The sequence below is a fragment of the Mastigoproctus giganteus genome, chromosome 14, assembly GCF_048544385.1.
Source record: "Mastigoproctus giganteus isolate SK-2022 chromosome 14, ASM4854438v1, whole genome shotgun sequence".
Classification (NCBI taxonomy): Eukaryota; Metazoa; Arthropoda; class Arachnida; order Uropygi; family Thelyphonidae; genus Mastigoproctus; species Mastigoproctus giganteus.
Genome location: NC_143588.1, coordinates 100,987,525 through 101,006,332, shown reverse-complemented (window position 1 = coordinate 101,006,332; position 18,808 = coordinate 100,987,525). Strand labels below are relative to the sequence as shown.

General features: G+C 35.0%; 1 protein-coding gene across 1 annotated transcript in view; it reads right to left on the bottom strand.

Moving 5' to 3' along the window:
* The window catches only part of LOC150075445 (uncharacterized), a 244,358-nt gene that overhangs the window by 23,011 nt on the left and 202,539 nt on the right, over nt 1-18,808 (bottom strand). Inside the window, exons 5-8 of the mRNA XM_090389152.1 lie at nt 16,062-16,232; nt 13,195-13,316; nt 8,533-8,647; nt 6,481-6,703 (exon numbers count right to left, since the gene is read on the bottom strand). Of these exons, the coding sequence (XP_090245278.1) occupies nt 6,481-6,703; nt 8,533-8,647; nt 13,195-13,316; nt 16,062-16,232 (631 nt within the window). The remainder of the gene's footprint in view (nt 1-6,480; nt 6,704-8,532; nt 8,648-13,194; nt 13,317-16,061; nt 16,233-18,808) is intronic.

Below are 18,808 nucleotides of genomic sequence, written 5' to 3'. Positions count from 1 at the left end.
CTATATAAAGTCGACATCGAAAAAATATATTGAAAATTAAGAAAGGAGTGAAAATTGTAGAAGTTAATGATATCGCACTAAATCAGAAGTATGAAATAATTATCAAAAATTCACAGATCGAGAACACTGATGGCTTTTTAATTAAACAAAGAGGGTTACATTCCATATTCTCCAAAGATAGGTAACAGTCCAAAAAGGGGAAGTAACATATCACTATAAAGATTATTTTAAAACTTTCGGATTTAATAACCTGCTGACACACTTTCTGTCTCATAAAAAAATAAAAACTCTTCGCAGTAGCAACACGCTTTCATTTCCAACGGAAACAAACTCATTTATTTTATTTTCAATAAATAAAAAAAATGACAGAATATTATTAGGCTTCATTACTCACACAATGGAATTCCGATAAGCGATAAAGTACACAATTTAATCGAACTCCAAACTGCGGAAAGACTAAAAGTTCTTTCATTTACATCAACGTTCCGGCAACAGCCATCTCCCAAAGTAGAAAAAAAAAGAAAGAAAAGAATAAAAAAGGACGACTGGCCTGCTGTGAAAAGGAACCAACATAATTAAAAGTTCCCATGATTTTAATTTCTACCCATTACAAAACACAGCAAGTCATTAATTTCAACCTTATGACAACTAAGATAATTTTATTTTTCTCTCTGGTTTACTTTTCCATTCTGTTAGTACATCATTATGGAGAAATTATTCTTTTAGCAATTTGATTATCGTGGTAAATAGCATATGTAGTTTTAAAAAAATGCATTTCTTTTATTCATCGAAGAATTTTAAATCTCAAAAATGGATTTATTTATTTTTATTTTCGAAAATATACGTTTATTATAGGGGGAGTTGTTGAATTTGCATTTCTTCTTGTCACTTGGTATTACGTCACAGCAATTTGTAATCTGCTGCACGCGCATGAAATAAACTGAACGTGCGTGGTTTCACATTAAAGAAAGCTAAATGCCAGACATTACAACCGATTAGTAAAATTAGATAATTAGAACTTAAAAAAAAAAATAATGTGTTTTATTTATGATCTTTTAAAAACTTTTATTGATTATAAATACTATACTTTAATTTTATATCTCTTATAAATACTAATTTCTATGATTGACAACTGAATAAAATAAATAAGATGAATATTCTGTAAATTCGATTACTTTTCTGGATAATTCGTCGAGTTCAAGTTTAAAATCTTACAGTTGTTATTAACTGCTGTTCTCGAGAATTCAGTTGATTAGTTGAAGCACGTTAGCAATTTAAAATGGCTTTAAAGAGTATAACAAGGTTTATCTGTTGTTCAGCGAGTGCATACCCGATGATAAAGTTCTTGCCAAAAGCTATAAAGTGATTGTTATGGCGGGGCAGTTAAAATACACCTTCCTCTCTCTCTCTCTCTCTCTTTCCCTCTTTCTCTCTCTCTCTCCACACACAGCAAACGAGAAGCACAAGGCAGCAGCCGAAAGCCAGTGGTTGGATGCTTGTAGTGAATCTGTAAATGGCTTTATTCGGGCGGTTGAAAAGGGGGGGATCGATTAACATTCTTCTCGGTGTTGGCGTGTAGCATCAGGACTCTCTTGGGGCTGTAAGAATCCGAAGTGTAGCTACGTCGGCGACGGCGATTCGGATCATAATATATGACCATGAGAAAGGCCTATCGATCGGTTGGTTCCAAGGGAGAAGAGAAGAGAGAGAGAGAGAGAGAGAGAGAGAGAGAAATATAAGTCGGAAGAACTACGTGGACCACCGCCATAGCCTCCAGCAACAAGAATGCCATATCCCAAACACGAATATATCATAAAAGGTAAAAAAAAAAGGCTTTGAGGTTGGCTATTCTCTTGTCCATCTGCAGAACAATGTCTGCCCCACGGAAATCTATCAATTCTGGGATATTCGAATTGAAACACAATTTACCATGTCTGGCTTCTTGTTGGTTTACCATCTACTTTCAACCAATGACAGATATATATTTTTGTATTTTTCATCCATCTTGACTTGTTATTAACATATTATATGATCTCGAGAAAGTTTATTCTTTGGTAGGTGGCAGAAAAAAATTTATTTTCAGCCATTTAGAGCCGCATTTTCGTATTTCATAATATTTAGTATTTTTTTTCTCGATTCGATTTTATTACTTTTAACATTTAATTGAATTATATTTAGGATTGAGTCAACTGGTGTTGTATTAGCTACCTCGTTTCCATTTTGAAATATATTTTTTTTTTACCTGATGAAGGAATTTCATAGTGAATTTTGAAACGTAGCAAATTTAGTTTGGGGCTGGTTGGAATCTCTTGGAATCGAATAGAGTTTATGCACAATCATTTAATAAATAAAATAAACGTGGGTAGAGCTTATTGTATGGTTCTCGCGGATGCCACAGTGGATATAATCACCATCCTCCACCCGAGTGGAAAATGCCCGTCTTTGAATTCCATTAATGATGTGAGAAATTTTTAATTTTTCCATATAGTGGCTATGTTAATAAGTCTTAGGTGAAGGTTGCAGGGTTTTTCCTCCAGCAAACGGACAACTTACTTGCTTTGGCCCTCAAAACAGCTAACTAATTGCTCAGCGATGGCTGTTTCGTCTTGCAAAAGAGGCAAACCGACCAGAGAACACATGCAATTTATGGACATAACGCATGGTCTGCAAGTTACATTCTTGATTACAGGACATGGATCCTTCCAGTAGAAATTGACAGCAATGGGAATTGAAAGTAATCCATTCTGCCACTATGGCGAAGAAGAGTCGTGGGGTGGGGTGGGGGCTCCTTATGTATGAGTTCCCCGCTTACGATTATTGTAGACTCAAATGTTTTTACTGAAATCCAGGGGAAACCCTCGCAACCAGGAAACATACCCGCTTCAGGATGAAACAACATACAAAGCCCTAACGAGTTAAGCGCAAGCTATCCTCACCTTCAGACGGGTCAAGCTTGCTGAACTTAGAACTCAGAATAACGTCCCCCCAAGTCCAATCACAAACTAGGGTCAGATAGTATTTTGCCTACTGATATGATGTACTAAAGATTAAGATCATGTCATCATCATGGTTGGCACTGTGGAGTGCCAACCATGATGTGTGGAGTGCCGAACTCTCAGAGAGCGCTTGGCCTTTGGGGCTCACACAGGATGACTTTTGATCTTCTTTCCCAACCCCTATTTCGTCTTACTCGTGTGGACTGCCTTCTATATCTGGCCATTTTAACTGTTCCCCAAATTCGGACCTAACTTCCTCTCGTTTTCTGGGTCTTCCCTTCAAATTTTGTTCTTTTATTTGGTCTCCGCTCAGGTGACCCTCATGCAGACCAGCCAGAGAACAATGAGCAGCCTGGGTACCTCCTAACGGTGTGTGCAGGCAACGTGTAGTCCCACCAGGGGCCCCCTGCGGCTAAATTCCAGAACCCAACACAAAGCTATTTTTTTAACAATTTTCATGAACTAAAAGGGTACTCATTATATCTATTTGAACATTCGAGCATAACCTACTACGTATTCTGGGTCTTTCACAACCGCCTACGACAGAAGACATTCTTTGACATCGAATACTTCCAATTTCGAATTGCAAAATAAAACTTTCCAGCTGTTTAGAGAATGGAACAAAGAACGGGCAAATTAAAAAAAAAGAAAGCGATATTAAGTATTATATTAAATAAATATTATATTTTCCCATCAGTATGACTGAGAACTTGTAGGAAAGCCATATTTCATACACGAATGCAAAATGTACTTAATCTCCTCCAATTTTGAACGAATTAATAATAATAAAATATAATCATCGAGGCTGTTTCCTCGGAAATAATCATCTTAAAGGATGGAGTCTAAAATTTGTTATTTTTAGGACAGATTGCATTAATGATAGGCAACCATTACTCCGTGTTTATTGTATATCAACCATTAGTAATCATCTGAGATATAATAAACACCATCGAAGTCATAATTTAAGTGTCTCTCTGTTAATATTCGCTGTCTTCTCTCAACTTATTCTAAATGGTTTAGTTCAGTTTATCAATCATTCGCATACGAATGGAAAGATTGCTGTAGATGCTGAAAAGATTGATCCGATTTGTTAATTAAGAGAAATATAACCATTCATTCTTTGCTCACAAGGGTAGTGATCAAAATGAGATTATTATCTTGCTTTCGTTCGTGATCTGGGATATTGAACTAATGTGATAAATTGGTGGTCGGGGCGATTTATCTGGAACACTTCGTTAATTTAGTAAGCTTGATCGGGTACCACTCCTTAACCTCGAAACGGCATTCTCTTGTTAATCTCTCGACGCGATTCACTTAAATCAGTAATGGGGGACCAGTGATGCATTTAATATTTGCATCCATTAACAGAGAACGTAGCCAATTGCAAGATCTGACTCCCCATTGTCAAGCTAAAATGTTCTCATTCAATACATTGCCTTTAGGAGCACAGAGATCTTTCTATGGATCCTTCCCTTCATTTCAAACTTATTTCGTGCAGACAGTATTTACATCGAACGAATTAATTTATTATATCTTTTATACAGTTCAATAGAAACTAAAACTCTGCTTCCTGCCTCTAAATTGAGGAACTAGATGATGATACTAGATGTTGCTTTTCAGCTCAGTAATAATTAAGATTACCGTTCAAAATTTTTACTCCTCACAGATTTTGATTCCTCCCAGATTTAACGTTTTGGATTATTATTTGTGAAATTTGTTGAATTGTAGTAGTAGAGGCATGTGATGCAAGAAAGCAAGCTTATACAACATCAACGAAAAAAAAAACACCATTTCACACATCCATTCCCTCTAAAAGTTTGTCCAGTTCCTCCTTGAATTTATTTAAGCTATCAACCTCCACAATGACAGATCGAAGTTTGTTCCAGCAATTACACACTGCTGGCTAAAGGCAAATCTGGCAAGTGTCCGATGATCTAATTGAGGTCTTCAGAAGCTGCCATTTGCAGAACTTGTGCCTTTCTTGGTAAGAGGACCCCTTCGTTCTCCTCACCAATCTTGTTGCCCTTCTTTGTATACGCTAAAGCAACTCTACATCCATCTTGAAACGAGGCCTCCAGACCTATATGCACTACTCAAGGCATGTCCTAACCATTGTCTTATACAAAAGGATAATCACCTCCTTTTCCCTACTAGCAAAATTCTTGTATATCATTGACAACACCCCATGACTTGCTCTGGCAGCCTGTCTGCAGTACTCAGAAAAGTCATATGTGACTGCACAATTACTCCCAGGTCTTTTTCGTTTTCTATCTCCCTAAGTATAGTACCACATGGTTAGTATGTTCCTCTGGGGTTACTTCTACCCATATGCAGTACTTTGCATTTGTCAATGTTAAACTTCAGTTGCCACTTCTTAGCCCATCTGCCCAACTTTTCTAGATCCTGTTGCAGTAGCACACTGCCATTACTGTCATTAACAACCCTGTCAACCTTTGTATCATCTGCAAACTTGGATATTAAGTCTGATATATCTTCATAAATATCATTTCTAAATACAGAAAACAACAGTGGGCCCAACACTGAAGCTTAGGGGACTCCACTAATAATATTAATCCACGAAGAGTAGTGTCCATTGATTACCTCTCTTTGTTTCCTCCCACTCAACCACCCTTTTATCCATTGTAGCAACTTGCCCTTAATACCATACTCCTCCAATTTCTACAGTAGTCTTCCATGTGCAACAGTATCAAAAGCTTTCCTGAAATCCAAATTAATTTTTGCATCCAGTTCCTTTGAAACCACATTATTATTATAATTACTATTACATAATTTTATAGTGAAAAATTATTAAATTTTAGTTATATATTAGTATATATATTAAATCATTCTATAAGAACATTTTTATTTGCAATTAATCGATTTTTTCTAAAGCTTTCTGAAGGTTTTACTATTTCGAAATGCAAATAATGAGAATTGCTTCATCTAATGCGGTTGCTAAGGGATACGCCATATCCCTTGGCGACAGCTAACGCCACCTGCAGTAAATTTCAAAATTTACTATAAATGTTTTTAAATACTGAAAGAAAATGAAATAAATATTATTTAATCACAAAAAAATTATATATATATATATTTTATTTACTTCGAGCAACAATATGATTGTATAGATATTTTTAAATAACTACTAGTAATATTAATAAAAATATAATAAATAAAAGCCAATAAATCTTCTAAATATCAATAAAAAATTATTTATGATGTACATATTACTTTATTCAATAATTTCTTTATATTATTCATAATAAAAGAGGTTTTTCTGCTTTAAAACCTCTTCTATATTTTAAATTTAAATTACACCACTAATATTTTATTATGAAATATAACAGGTATGCAATAACGCCCAAGTAGAGATTTCCTTGTAATACATTGCACAATGTCGGGGGCGTTTTCTTATCCATAATAATTTCTTAGAGGAATAAAAATGAAGAAAATCGAGTTATTAGTTCAAAGGAACTTAACTTACCATCCGGACATACTGTAAGCCACAACTGTAGAAGAATTCGATGTTGTCACCACGTCTTCTGTACACGTTACTCTTGTATCTGGGTGATCGGCATGGGCATGAGTAATCTTAAAACTCGTGTTCTTGTGGCTAAAGATATATGACTTCCTGCCGTCAAGGGTATGCCATCGATGCGGTGACGTTACCCAAGAGGGAAACTGACAGCCTATGTTTGGATGTTTGCCTGTCAATGTTAAAGGGAAAAAAAAGATAACATATAATCCCGACTTCCACAACCACCAAGTCCAATATATCAAACTGTCACACCCGTTCTCTTTATTTATACAATATTCATAAGGCTAGATATGTTTCTTTTTTTATTCTTTGCCATTCTCATGGTATAATGTGCTTTAAAATAAAAGTGCAGCTTTTCAAAAGTGGAACTTAGTATGCGAAAAGTTGTTTTGGCCCATCGCTAGTGCCAGCTTCGGTAAGGTTGACAACAACTATCAATAAATGGGGAGATAATGTTCCCGAGCAGAGAAGAGTTTGCGATTGGGGGACAAAGATGAGAGGGGGTGAAACATGCACATATCTGGGATACGAAGAAATGAGGAAAGCTTATGTGTAAGACGGATCATGTGGAGATTGCGAGTGTGATCATTCGCCTCTTGTGTCACTCAAGCTATACAACACAAAATTCTAGGTTAAAGCTCATCCATATTGCAATAGCCCTTACAGTTCAGGTTGAATGGCTTGATTTTTCCATATAATAATTCAAATTTTCATCTGGCGAAACTGTATAAGCGAAAGGCACATGGTAAATACCCAACGAAAGGTATATTTGACTTCAGAATGTTTATCTTAAAATATATAAAAAAATCAAATAAATAAATAAACTAAGGGAATATAATAATCGCGCAAGTTGGTGGCCAAAAAAGGAAAGCATTTTCTCGCATCGTAAAAAGGTATCGACAGTTATAAATAGAAGATGAACATATTTATGTGAGTTATAGCAGATAAAAATTTACTGTTTTTTGGTCTTTTAAATCAGTATATCAAACAACGCGTATCAAAATTTAAACCATTCTTTGTCAAAAGTAAGGGAATTTGGGATATAGAAGTTCGCAAACACTGAACATGAATAAAATATTTTATAAAATATCCTCTGGATACCAAGGGACCTATTCTATATCATCAAAAACCGATTTTGCGTAAATGATCGCTAAATGCGATAAAAAAAAAAGAAGATCACGTAATAGTGGCACGCAGCAAATAGGAAGAAAGAGAAATGTCCCAGAGGTATCGACTCGATTGCCTTAAATTAATCCATAGAGTGTTTTTACAGACACTATACAATTTTCTTCAATAGTTATCTCAGATTGAAAAGAATATGAGGTAAAAATGGAAGACTACAGTCATATCCTTTATTCAAACGTCGATAACCAGTAGCCATTTAGAAGGAGGAAAGATATATTGAAACTCCTATTTTGGAACTCCAGATATAATTCATAAAATTGCGCTAAAAGAAATATAAGAGTTCTAGGTTTTCCGAATTCAAAAAAATCATAATAAAATCTTTACAACGAAGAATGTTGTTTCTTGAATCCATTAATAACCATTAATATCGAAATTACACGATGAAAATTATATCGGTAAGAGTCACGATTTACAGCGATAACACTCAATCCTTTATTCATCTATCCTGTTGACCTAAATTCTCGCACTATCTATCTTTTCGCATCTTTGGAACATAGAAAAGGAACAATAAAAGAAATTAATTAATTAAATATTATGCTCCTACAGTCATACTTGCTAAAAGGGTCACACCATGGCATGCTATTAATTATATACATGCCACTATTTCCTAGCACGTAATTATAGGCCAAACATAATAAATGAACGGTTCTAGAGTTAATGTTCTAAGCCTATGCATCAATTAGTTGGTCTAGAGTTAATTATTTTACTAGCTATGGGTGTATTAATAAAAGTTTAGAGTTCGAAAAAATATATGAAGACGGGAAATTTGGTGATTAGACATATCTTGAGAAATTTATGTTCGAGTAAACTTACTTTTAGCTAGCTTCATCGTCCTAGAGCCTTCAGATGGAGATACAAGGCCATCACAGGTTTGATCAGCGGACTGAGATACTTGAATTCCACCTTTTTCTGGTAGATATTCAAAAACCTGTCAAAGAATAAATAATAATAATAAAAAACTGGATCCAAACTGTGTTGTAATTTTTACTTTTAATAAATAAACATTAGATTAAGTTTTTTTAAATGAAACAATTATTTATAATGATTATTTGTCATTTATTTATTTAAATAATTTATTTTTTGATTTAATTGAAAATTAAAATAACATTCCCTAAAGGTGGCGTCCGGTTCACACACAAATATACGTCATTAACACGTAATTTACGTCATAACACGCATTTTACATCATGCACATGCGCAATACTTATCTCCAATCTTTATTCATGAGAACGTAATTCTTTGAGAAATATTTTCAACCTACAATAGAATGTTTTTAAATTCTTATTTCTTTGCAGGTTTTTCCTTCTGAATGCGATTGTGAAGATGTGCGATTGTATTCATTATTTTTGTTTTTAAGTAATTTTAATTAAGTTTAAAATTAAAATACAAGGTTTGACGTCATGCGCATGCGCATAGCTACCTCCCATCTTTATTTATGAAAATATAATTCTTTTCAGAAATATTTTCAACCTACAATAGAATGTATCTTTAAATTCTTATTTCTTTCAACTTTTTCCTTCTGAATGGAATTGTAAGGATTTCATCGTTAACCAAAAAAAAAAGGTTAAATAAATAAAATTACATTTTTCAACGTGTTCTGTAGAATACTCCACGTTCATTAAGAGTTTGAAAAGATTTCCATGGTTATATATTATTATTATCATAAATATGTATAATAGATTAATGCATTTAAAATATAAAAGTTTAGTAATTAAGCTTTTCTCAAACTTTTTAAATATTTTCTAGTAATTTAATGATATTATAAAACACCTTATTAAATTATATATAAATATCAAATCCTGAAAGATCGAAAGATTATTAAACATTTGCTGTATTTACAAAACAACATGGCGTGTAATTAGCAAAAAAAAAAACACACTACATATACTCACCTCATCAAAAGTATAGGAGTGCTAACTGGAAGTGTCTGGACTGTTTAAATTTAACATACGTTCTTAAAAAGAACGCATGCTTACCATCAGTGTGTCTTCGATTATTTAAACTGCTATTATTTATAAAATGCACAAAAAGGAACACATGGCCACCGAACACGTGGTTAATGTAGTATTTCGCTTCGATTATGCATACAATTTTTGCGCGCCAGCTTCTCTCTGTAATGAAAATATGCTTCATCGAGGATGAAAAATGTTTTATAACGTATATTAGGAACAACTGTAGTCAGCCTGGCATCTGTTAGCAGAACTTATGGACCTTATAACAGTCCCTGCCAATATTATTGATCCTAAAACTCCCAAGATGAAAATATGCAGCAGAAAAATGAAACGCCTACAGCGTCACGTTGGTAGAGAAAGAAAAGGGGGGGGGGAGGCAAGGTGGGAAGGACTGTTACATAGCACTCATGATAATAAAAATACCTACAAAATAAGCTAATAACCATTGTTACACTTTAATACCGTATTTACTGGCGCAAACTGCCTTTAATTTGAGACGTTGTTCAATGAGCGCTATTAAAAACCTTAAAGAGAAAAATAAATTGTTTTTTAGTATCTAATTATAGTCACTGGCGCCACCTACCACAGTCCCTTTGAAACTAGATGGGGTAATGTGCTCGGGAGTTGTGTGTACTCTCTTTTTCCGTTTCTCTATCTCATTATACATTCTCTCTCTCTCTCTGAATATACATTCCACCGGAACTGCCTTAATGACGATTTAAACAGACTCGAGGCAGGGAAATCCCCTTTTCTTTTCTCGATTGAGCACAAACTTGCATAACGCAAACAACGTCTTGAGAATGCTAGCAATTTTCCCAAGAATGGCGAAGGCTTTCTTATTCGACCCCGCCTGTAGGCTGATTAACATTCCCCTTCCCCTTTCTGTATGTGTGTGTGTGCGTGTGCGCTTCAGTTCGGGCAAACTTGCTCACTCATGTATGGTCTAATAAGATTATTCCAAAGAATAAACTTATTAGGAAAGCCGGGATTTGGAGTCGACTCAGTAAAGGTACAGTACAAGGACATTGTAAACAGATTTTTCGATTACCAGTAAGATGCCTTGGAGGTGCAAATTATTTAAGGCCCCAGTCATACTTAAGAGTTCACTAATTTTATTTACAATATTAAGAAAGGATGTTTTTTTTTTATCCAGAGCGATAATCAAATTTCCTTCACTGTTTTCCCTTTCAATTAATCAAATCAGTGGAATGTAAGGGGAGGTAATCAGGATGGAAAACCTTAATTATTCTACAAGAAATGAGTGTTGCGTTCATTGAGGCGACCAATTTTATGCGTAATAAAGTTACAGCGTTTCTCGACCCCAAGAGAGGAAATTAAAATCGGAGAAAAATTAAGACGTTGCCCTAACTATAACCGAGACGTTGTATCCAATAAATTAGTTTTAAAATCGAAGAGATATCTATCAGTACATTGGCAGGTTGCAGTTCTTCAAGGTTTTGAATTAATCACCGAAAGGCGCAGCATATACACTGAGTGATCACTGAATTATGGTCATCTACCAAATACCGTGTTGGGTAATCGTTCTTATGGAAGATCCCGTTTCTGTCCGGAATAAAATTCAACATGGAAGGGTGCACATGGTCTAGTAAGAGGGACCGATAGACCTCACCAGTGAAACTTTGGTCCATACGCATCAGGGGTACTACTTATTGCCAACAAAATATGCCCCATTTTAAGCAACCACCGCCACCTGCATGGACAGTAGGCACTACTCAATATGGATCCATGGATTCGTGTTGCTTTCGCCAGATAGTTGCACTCATCCGACCACTACACTCGTTTCCAGTCGTCCAGTGTCCAATCAGTGTGTTGTTGACACCACAACATTCACCACCGATGATGATCAGCAATGAGGAGAGGTTGTCTCTTGGGTGGTCTGCTGTGCGGCTCATCGTTATTTGTGATTTGTTGTTGCATTCCCCATATTGTATTGCAATGTCAACTGTCGCACAGTGACCTGCCGTTGAGCCCATACAACGCGCTGCACCCTTCTCTTGTCATCGTTCCTGGACATTGGATGACAGGGAAAGAGTCGCCTGGTCTGATGATTCGAGGTTCCAGCTCCATCATTCCGATGGACCGGTGCCTATTCGACAGCTTCAACAGATGCAACCGGACTGCACAGTGGGATAAAAACAGGCCCGCTGCGGTAGTATCATGGTTTGGGTGATGTTTTCATAGATATCACTGGCTCCCCTTATCCCCTTGAATACACCCTCACCACTTGATCCTACCTTGGCATTATTTTGAACCAAGTTTTGTTACCGTGTATCTAGATGGCACTGGACCCTTTCAAGAAGACAACGCCAGTGTCACAAGGCTCATATTGTGCAGGAATTGTTGGACGATCATGTCCAAGCATATCGTATGCTCACTTGGCCCAAAAATTCACCGACATCAATCCCATTGGACATTTATGGGATGTAGTGGAATGCAGTATTCGTCACTCCACGCTGGTATCATCGCCGAACTTTGGGCATCCTTCATTCCAACTGGTCCAGGGTATGGCAAAACTAGTTTTGCCGTACTCTCCTAAATATCTGTCTTTCTTGCGCTGGTCCAGTTTATTGCAGTGAAATGAAGAACAGAAGAGATTTCAAGTAGCGAACCCAAAGGAAAACATGAATGTAACATAAAGGACCATAAAATGTTTGGGGGAAGAATGGAATAGAATGGACCAAAAGTTATTCATGGGCGCATTAAGCCTATATATGGTGAGCTGTGCTTTCTGAACACCAGATAAAATTTTGTCTCTAAAGTTTAAATGATGAATCCACGTTTTATCAAAGGATGAAGAAAAAAAAAAAACAGGAGTCCGTGTAATGGAAACCCCATTGGTTACTAGGACAAAAAATCAGGAGTCAACCCTGACCGTGAAGATCATGGCCTCCATATTTTGGAGCATGGTAAAGAACTTGCTCTTCTGAGAGATTGAGGTTTCTAGAAGTTAAATCACCTTCCTTATAATAGAGACCAGGCCCCTATGGATTATTGCGTCTTCAGAAACTGGAGAAGCATCTATGTGGGCATTGACATTTAAGTGATGACTCAAGAGAACACGCATTGAGAAAAAAACATAAGATGCGTTGTTCCTTTATTACCGAGATTGATAAATTTTCGGTGCTACAAGTATCGAAGGCGTATTGCACCACTTTAAATTAATCCCCTCGTGGGTAACACATAGACATAATCATCATCTTTTACACACCTGGTGGAAAAGTTCTGAATTCAAATCCTCAATGGTGCTGGAATTTTTTTTAGCCTTTATCCAAAACGTGGCCCAGTTAGTCGGTCTCAGAAGACGGGTGCACGGTTTTCTCTCAAACTGGAGTTTTTCGTTCATCAAACCGATCGAAGACTCGCAGTTACAGACACAATATACTGACGCATCACAACCTTAGTTGCCTTGCTGCTTAAATACATAACCTAACCCGAAAAAAAAGAAATTGCTTTATTGTAAGGAAATATAGAGTCCAAATAGTTTCCAGTGAAGATTACTTACAAAACATCGATAGTTATTTTCCTCTCCATAAAAGACCCCATGGTTCTTTTTCCGTTTCATCTTTCCAACGAGGTAATGGGCGGCTCCTTCTTTCCACATGGCAAGGCAGGTGAGTTCTTCCACTAGACAGAGGAAAAGAAAGAACAGAAGAAAGACAGGGAAAATCAAATTAAAAGGCATGATGATACAACTGTCAGATGTATGGCATTGCTTCAATATTATCTTTTCATTAAAGTAATCTTACAGGCCTATATTCGTAGAATGGGTGCAAGGGGTATATGTACACTATATCGCCAAAAGTAACTGGATACTTGTTGATAAACTCAACGTTTCCACCCATCAGCTGAATTTCTTTCATCTGCTTTTCTACGCGTTCCTCATACGTTGAATGGTACGGTTTATGTTCCCTAAATTCGTAAGGAGAATGGTTGGTTGTAGTAAGGTTTTTGGCACATCAGCAACTCACTGCGTCTGTAAATTGCGTGTGTTCTGTGATCGATTTTCTGTTTGCTGCAAAAAACCTGAATTTGTGGAAGAAAAACCATGCTGCTCTCGCCTGAGACCGACTAACTCACCCACGTTGTGAAAAAGACCCATAAAAATTCCTTGTCATTGGCAGAAATCGAACTCAAGTCTTTTCTATCCAGTGTGGGGAGGTCGGAGGAGTGGGATGGATTATTTTCTCTCCAATGCCAATGTTATTCGTCTCTTTGTTACAGACATCGAAGGGGACGGCGTAGTTCAACTGTAGTCCCATCTCAAATTAGGCAATCACAAGTTTGACTTGCATTTCTACTTACTGGTTTATCACCCCTGCTGTCTCGAGGGTACAAAGTCAGAAAGAACTTTAAATCAACAACATGTGAGCTGAATTTATTCGGTACATGCCAAAAAAATCTCTATATCGTATTCTAACTCTTCCTTCAATCTTACCAAACTCTCCTCCTAGGCCACACACATATTTCGAAGTTCCACGATATGTTTCCCGAAGGTAAACTAATTTATTAACCCTAAAATAAGCATATACCCCTGCAACTAAGTATAATTTTATATTATTTCTAACGGTAAACTATAAATCTGTTGTAAGATTTAATATACATAATTTGTGTGTAGTTAATAATGTTTTTAACATATACTAGAAGATCTTCCCATGCTCGACAACCCCCACGCACGCTTTTTTACGTAATATTTAGAGGTATGACGGAGTAAATCAAATCTTTTCTGCTTAAAAGATGCCTGTAGAAACGCACTGATCGATATCTAATCAGGAAATAACCTATGTAATTATTTACCTGAGCATTTGTAGTGCGCGGCATTCTCAAGGTCGAATAAATATCACAGTGTTTATATAGGTCACGTAGGAAAAAGCTTGGTAAAAATTCAGATCTTGGGTACCACTCCATACTTTGACTAAAAGTCAGGAAGAAGGCAGTGATTGGCAGGTGTCACTCACTGTTTAGCCCCTCCCTTTTCCTCCTAGGTTGACATGCCTATGGTGTTTATCCCCACCACTTGCCGATCTTTTAAAATCGGGAACTCGTTTTCCGATTTTAAAACAGCGGGATAGGGGAGGATAAACACCCTATCTAAGCTAAGCAGCCCCCCTCCTCGACGACGCAAAACAATCAGAAACAAAACGCATTCACAATAATCACCTAATTGCAGACCTTAACTGTACAACCACTCCGTTCTACGACCACTCCCACTGCGCAGAGACGAGTGGTACCCAAATAATAGATTTTAGCCAAAGGCCTTTTGCTTCGGGTTTCATAATGCATGAGGAATATTGTTGCATCCGAAAGAACGTGACTAAAATATTTAACTGAAATATTTACAAACTATACAAATATTTAAAATATTTACAAATGCAAAATATTCATTAATATACAAAAAAAAAACACGTTACAATGGAACAAATGTTAGACAGTGAAGCACGTGCACGAGGTTGGTGAACCTAATGAAGGCAGTTGTCAATAATTAATTGCATTTGTAGTGATATAATTGCCTCACGCTCTTCTTCAATTTGCTCGAATAAGTACCACTAGGAGGAAACCTTTTTAATGTGTAGAGAGATAATCGATGTACAGGAGTTAAAACTGAATAAATAATTAAACTCATAATATCTAACCCACTTATTACTCACGGGTGAGAATACTCCCCTTTCATTCACTGTACTAATCCCCTCAGAGCCTTATATACCTCAATCAACCTCCCTTAAGGTGTCTAGTTGCCAAGCTCTAATAGTGCTAATGCTTAGCTCTCTTCGCCAATCTACGTTACTAGTGTAGTCTCGCCATTGTTTTGGCGAGAACTTGAGAATTCTGAGCATTGATCCTTGAGGAACCCCATTTAGTATTCCAGTACACGTTTATGACCGCCCACTGCTTCCTGTATTTTAGTATGGCAAATAGACACTCAGTTGCCTCCTTATCCAACTCTTAGATAGTCAGATATTTTGCCAATGTAGTGTATATAAACTCTAATATTGCTATTTGTTGTTAAAATGTTATAACTGATGAAATAAATGTGATTTTTATGCATATTTTGTTCTGCTCTAAAGCATAAAGGGGAGCCATCAGTAGGTTTTACTTAAATTTTGATTTATTTCAATGAAAAGGAACAGTCTTCGCTGGATTGTAACTGTAATATCCACTTTGGCAATGATTGCGTATTCTCTGATGCGAAACGTATGACACTTCCTGAAACGTGTGGTTGGTCATTACGCTAACTGCAATTGCTAAAAACGTCAGTGTCGGGGTAATCGATCAATGCCAGCCACCACATACACATTATCAACGATAAAGAGTGTGACTAATTATTTATTTCCTAGTGTGTGGCACAATTACAAGAGGCAAAGCTCCACTTACCACTGCTCTCAGTACCCAGAACATCTGCACAAGCCTGGAAACGAAATAAAAGATGGGTGTCATCTGTGCACGAGTCGATTGTAGAGATTGGATATTCACATTCGCCGTGACCCCTGCTATAGCTGAAGGTGTAAGGACCACGAAAAGGACAGGTGATAGGGGCAGTATCCACTGGAAAAGAAAAAAAAAAGAAGAGATTCTGATAATTTGGAGTTGTAATAAACTGGAATTCCTTCAAAAAAAATTATGAGTATATTTTTTTCTATACGCAAATAATATATTAGAAATAATTATTTTCCTATATATATATTTATTTTAGTTAATATAAATATAATGAATTAATAAATAAATGAATTTATACACCAAATGGTTATTTGTATATTTTAATTATAACTACATGAATTAAATCCGTAATATAAATCGAAAGGATTCGTTTTGACATCGTCTGTATTGTAGAAAGACTGTTACAACTGTTTTATGATTTGAAAAAGACAAATTGTTTCCATGACGACTATTTTATAATTCAGAAAGACAGAAATTGTTTTTCATGTCGACTATTTTGTAATTGAAAAATACATAGTTTGTTTCCATGACGACAATTTTTTAATTGAAATAGACAGAAATTGTTTCCATGACGACTATTTTATTATTGAAGTAGACAAAAATTGTTTCCATGAAGACTATTTTATAATTCAGAAAGACAGAAATTGTTTTCATGACGACTATTTTATGATTGAAAAAGAGAATTTGTTTCCATGACGACTATTTTGTAATTGAAAAATACATAGTTTGTTTCCATGACGACAATTTTTTAATTGAAATAGACAGAAATTGTTTCCATGACGACTATTTTATTATTGAAGTAGACAAAAATTGTTTCCATGAAGACTATTTTATAATTCAGAAAGACAGAAATTGTTTTCATGACGACTATTTTATGATTGAAAAAGAGAATTTGTTTCCATGACGACTATTTTGTAATTGAAAAATACATAGTTTGTTTCCATGACGACAATTTTTTAATTGAAATAGACAGAAATTGTTTCCATGACGACTATTTTATTATTGAAGTAGACAAAAATTGTTTCCATGAAGACTATTTTATAATTCAGAAAGACAGAAATTGTTTTCATGACGACTATTTTATGATTGAAAAAGAGAATTTGTTTCCATGACGACTATTTTGTAATTGAAAAATACATAGTTTGTTTCCATGACGACAATTTTTTAATTGAAATAGACAGAAATTGTTTCCATGACGACTATTTTATTATTGAAGTAGACAAAAATTGTTTCCATGAAGACTATTTTATAATTCAGAAAGACAGAAATTGTTTTCATGACGACTATTTTATGATTGAAAAAGAGAATTTGTTTCCATGACGACTATTTTGTAATTGAAAAATACATAGTTTGTTTCCATGACGACAATTTTTTAATTGAAATTGACAGAAATTGTTTCCATGACGACTATTTTATTATTGAAGTAGACAAAAATTGTTTCCATGAAGACTATTTTATAATTCAGAAAGACAGAAATTGTTTTCATGACGACTATTTTATGATTGAAAAAGAGAATTTGTTTCCATTACGACTATTTTATGATTGAAAAAGACAGAAATTGTTTCCATGACAATTTTATAATTGAAATAGACAGAAATTGTTTCCATGACGACTATTTTATAATTCAAAAACGCAGAATTTGTTTCCATGACGACTATTTTGTAATTGAAAAACACATGGTTTGTTTCCATGACGACAATTTTTTAATTGAAATAGACAGAAATTGTTTCCATGACGACTATTTTATTATTGAAGTAGACAAAAATTGTTTCCATGAAGATTATTTTATAATTCAGAAAGACAGAAATTGTTTTCATGACGACTATTTTATGATTGAAAAAGAGAATTTGTTTCCATGACGACTATTTTGTAATTGAAAAATACATAGTTTGTTTCCATGACGACAATTTTTTAATTGAAATTGACAGAAATTGTTTCCATGACGACTATTTTATAATTCAAAAAGACAGAAATTGTTTCCATGACGACTATTTTGTAATAGAATTTGTTTCCATTACGACTATTTTATGATTGAAAAAGACAGAAATTGTTTCCATGACAATTTTATAATTGAAATAGACAGAAATTGTTTCCATGACGACTATTTTATAATTCAAAAAGACAGAAATCGTTTCCATGACGACTATTTTATAATTCAAAAAGACAGAATTTGTTTCCATGACGACTATTTTGTAATTGAAAAACACATGGTTTGTTTCCATGACGACAATTTTTAATTGAAATAGACAAAAATTGTTTCCAAGACGACTATTTTATAATCCAGAAAGACAGAAATTGTTTTCATGACGACTATTTTATGATTGAAAAAGACAGAATTTGTTTCCATGACGACTCTTTTGTAATTGAAAAACACAGTTTGTTTCCATGACAATTTTATAATTGAAATAGACAGAAATTGTTTCCATGACGACTATTTCATAATTCAAAAAGACAGAAATTGTTTCCATGACGACTATTTTATAATTCAGAAAGACAGAAATTGTTTTTCATGTCGACTATTTTGTAATTGAAAAATACATAGTTTGTTTCCATGACGACAATTTTTTAATTGAAATTGACAGAAATTGTTTCCATGACGACTATTTTATTATTGAAGTAGACAAAAATTGTTTCCATGAAGACTATTTTATAATTCAGAAAGACAGAAATTGTTTTCATGACGA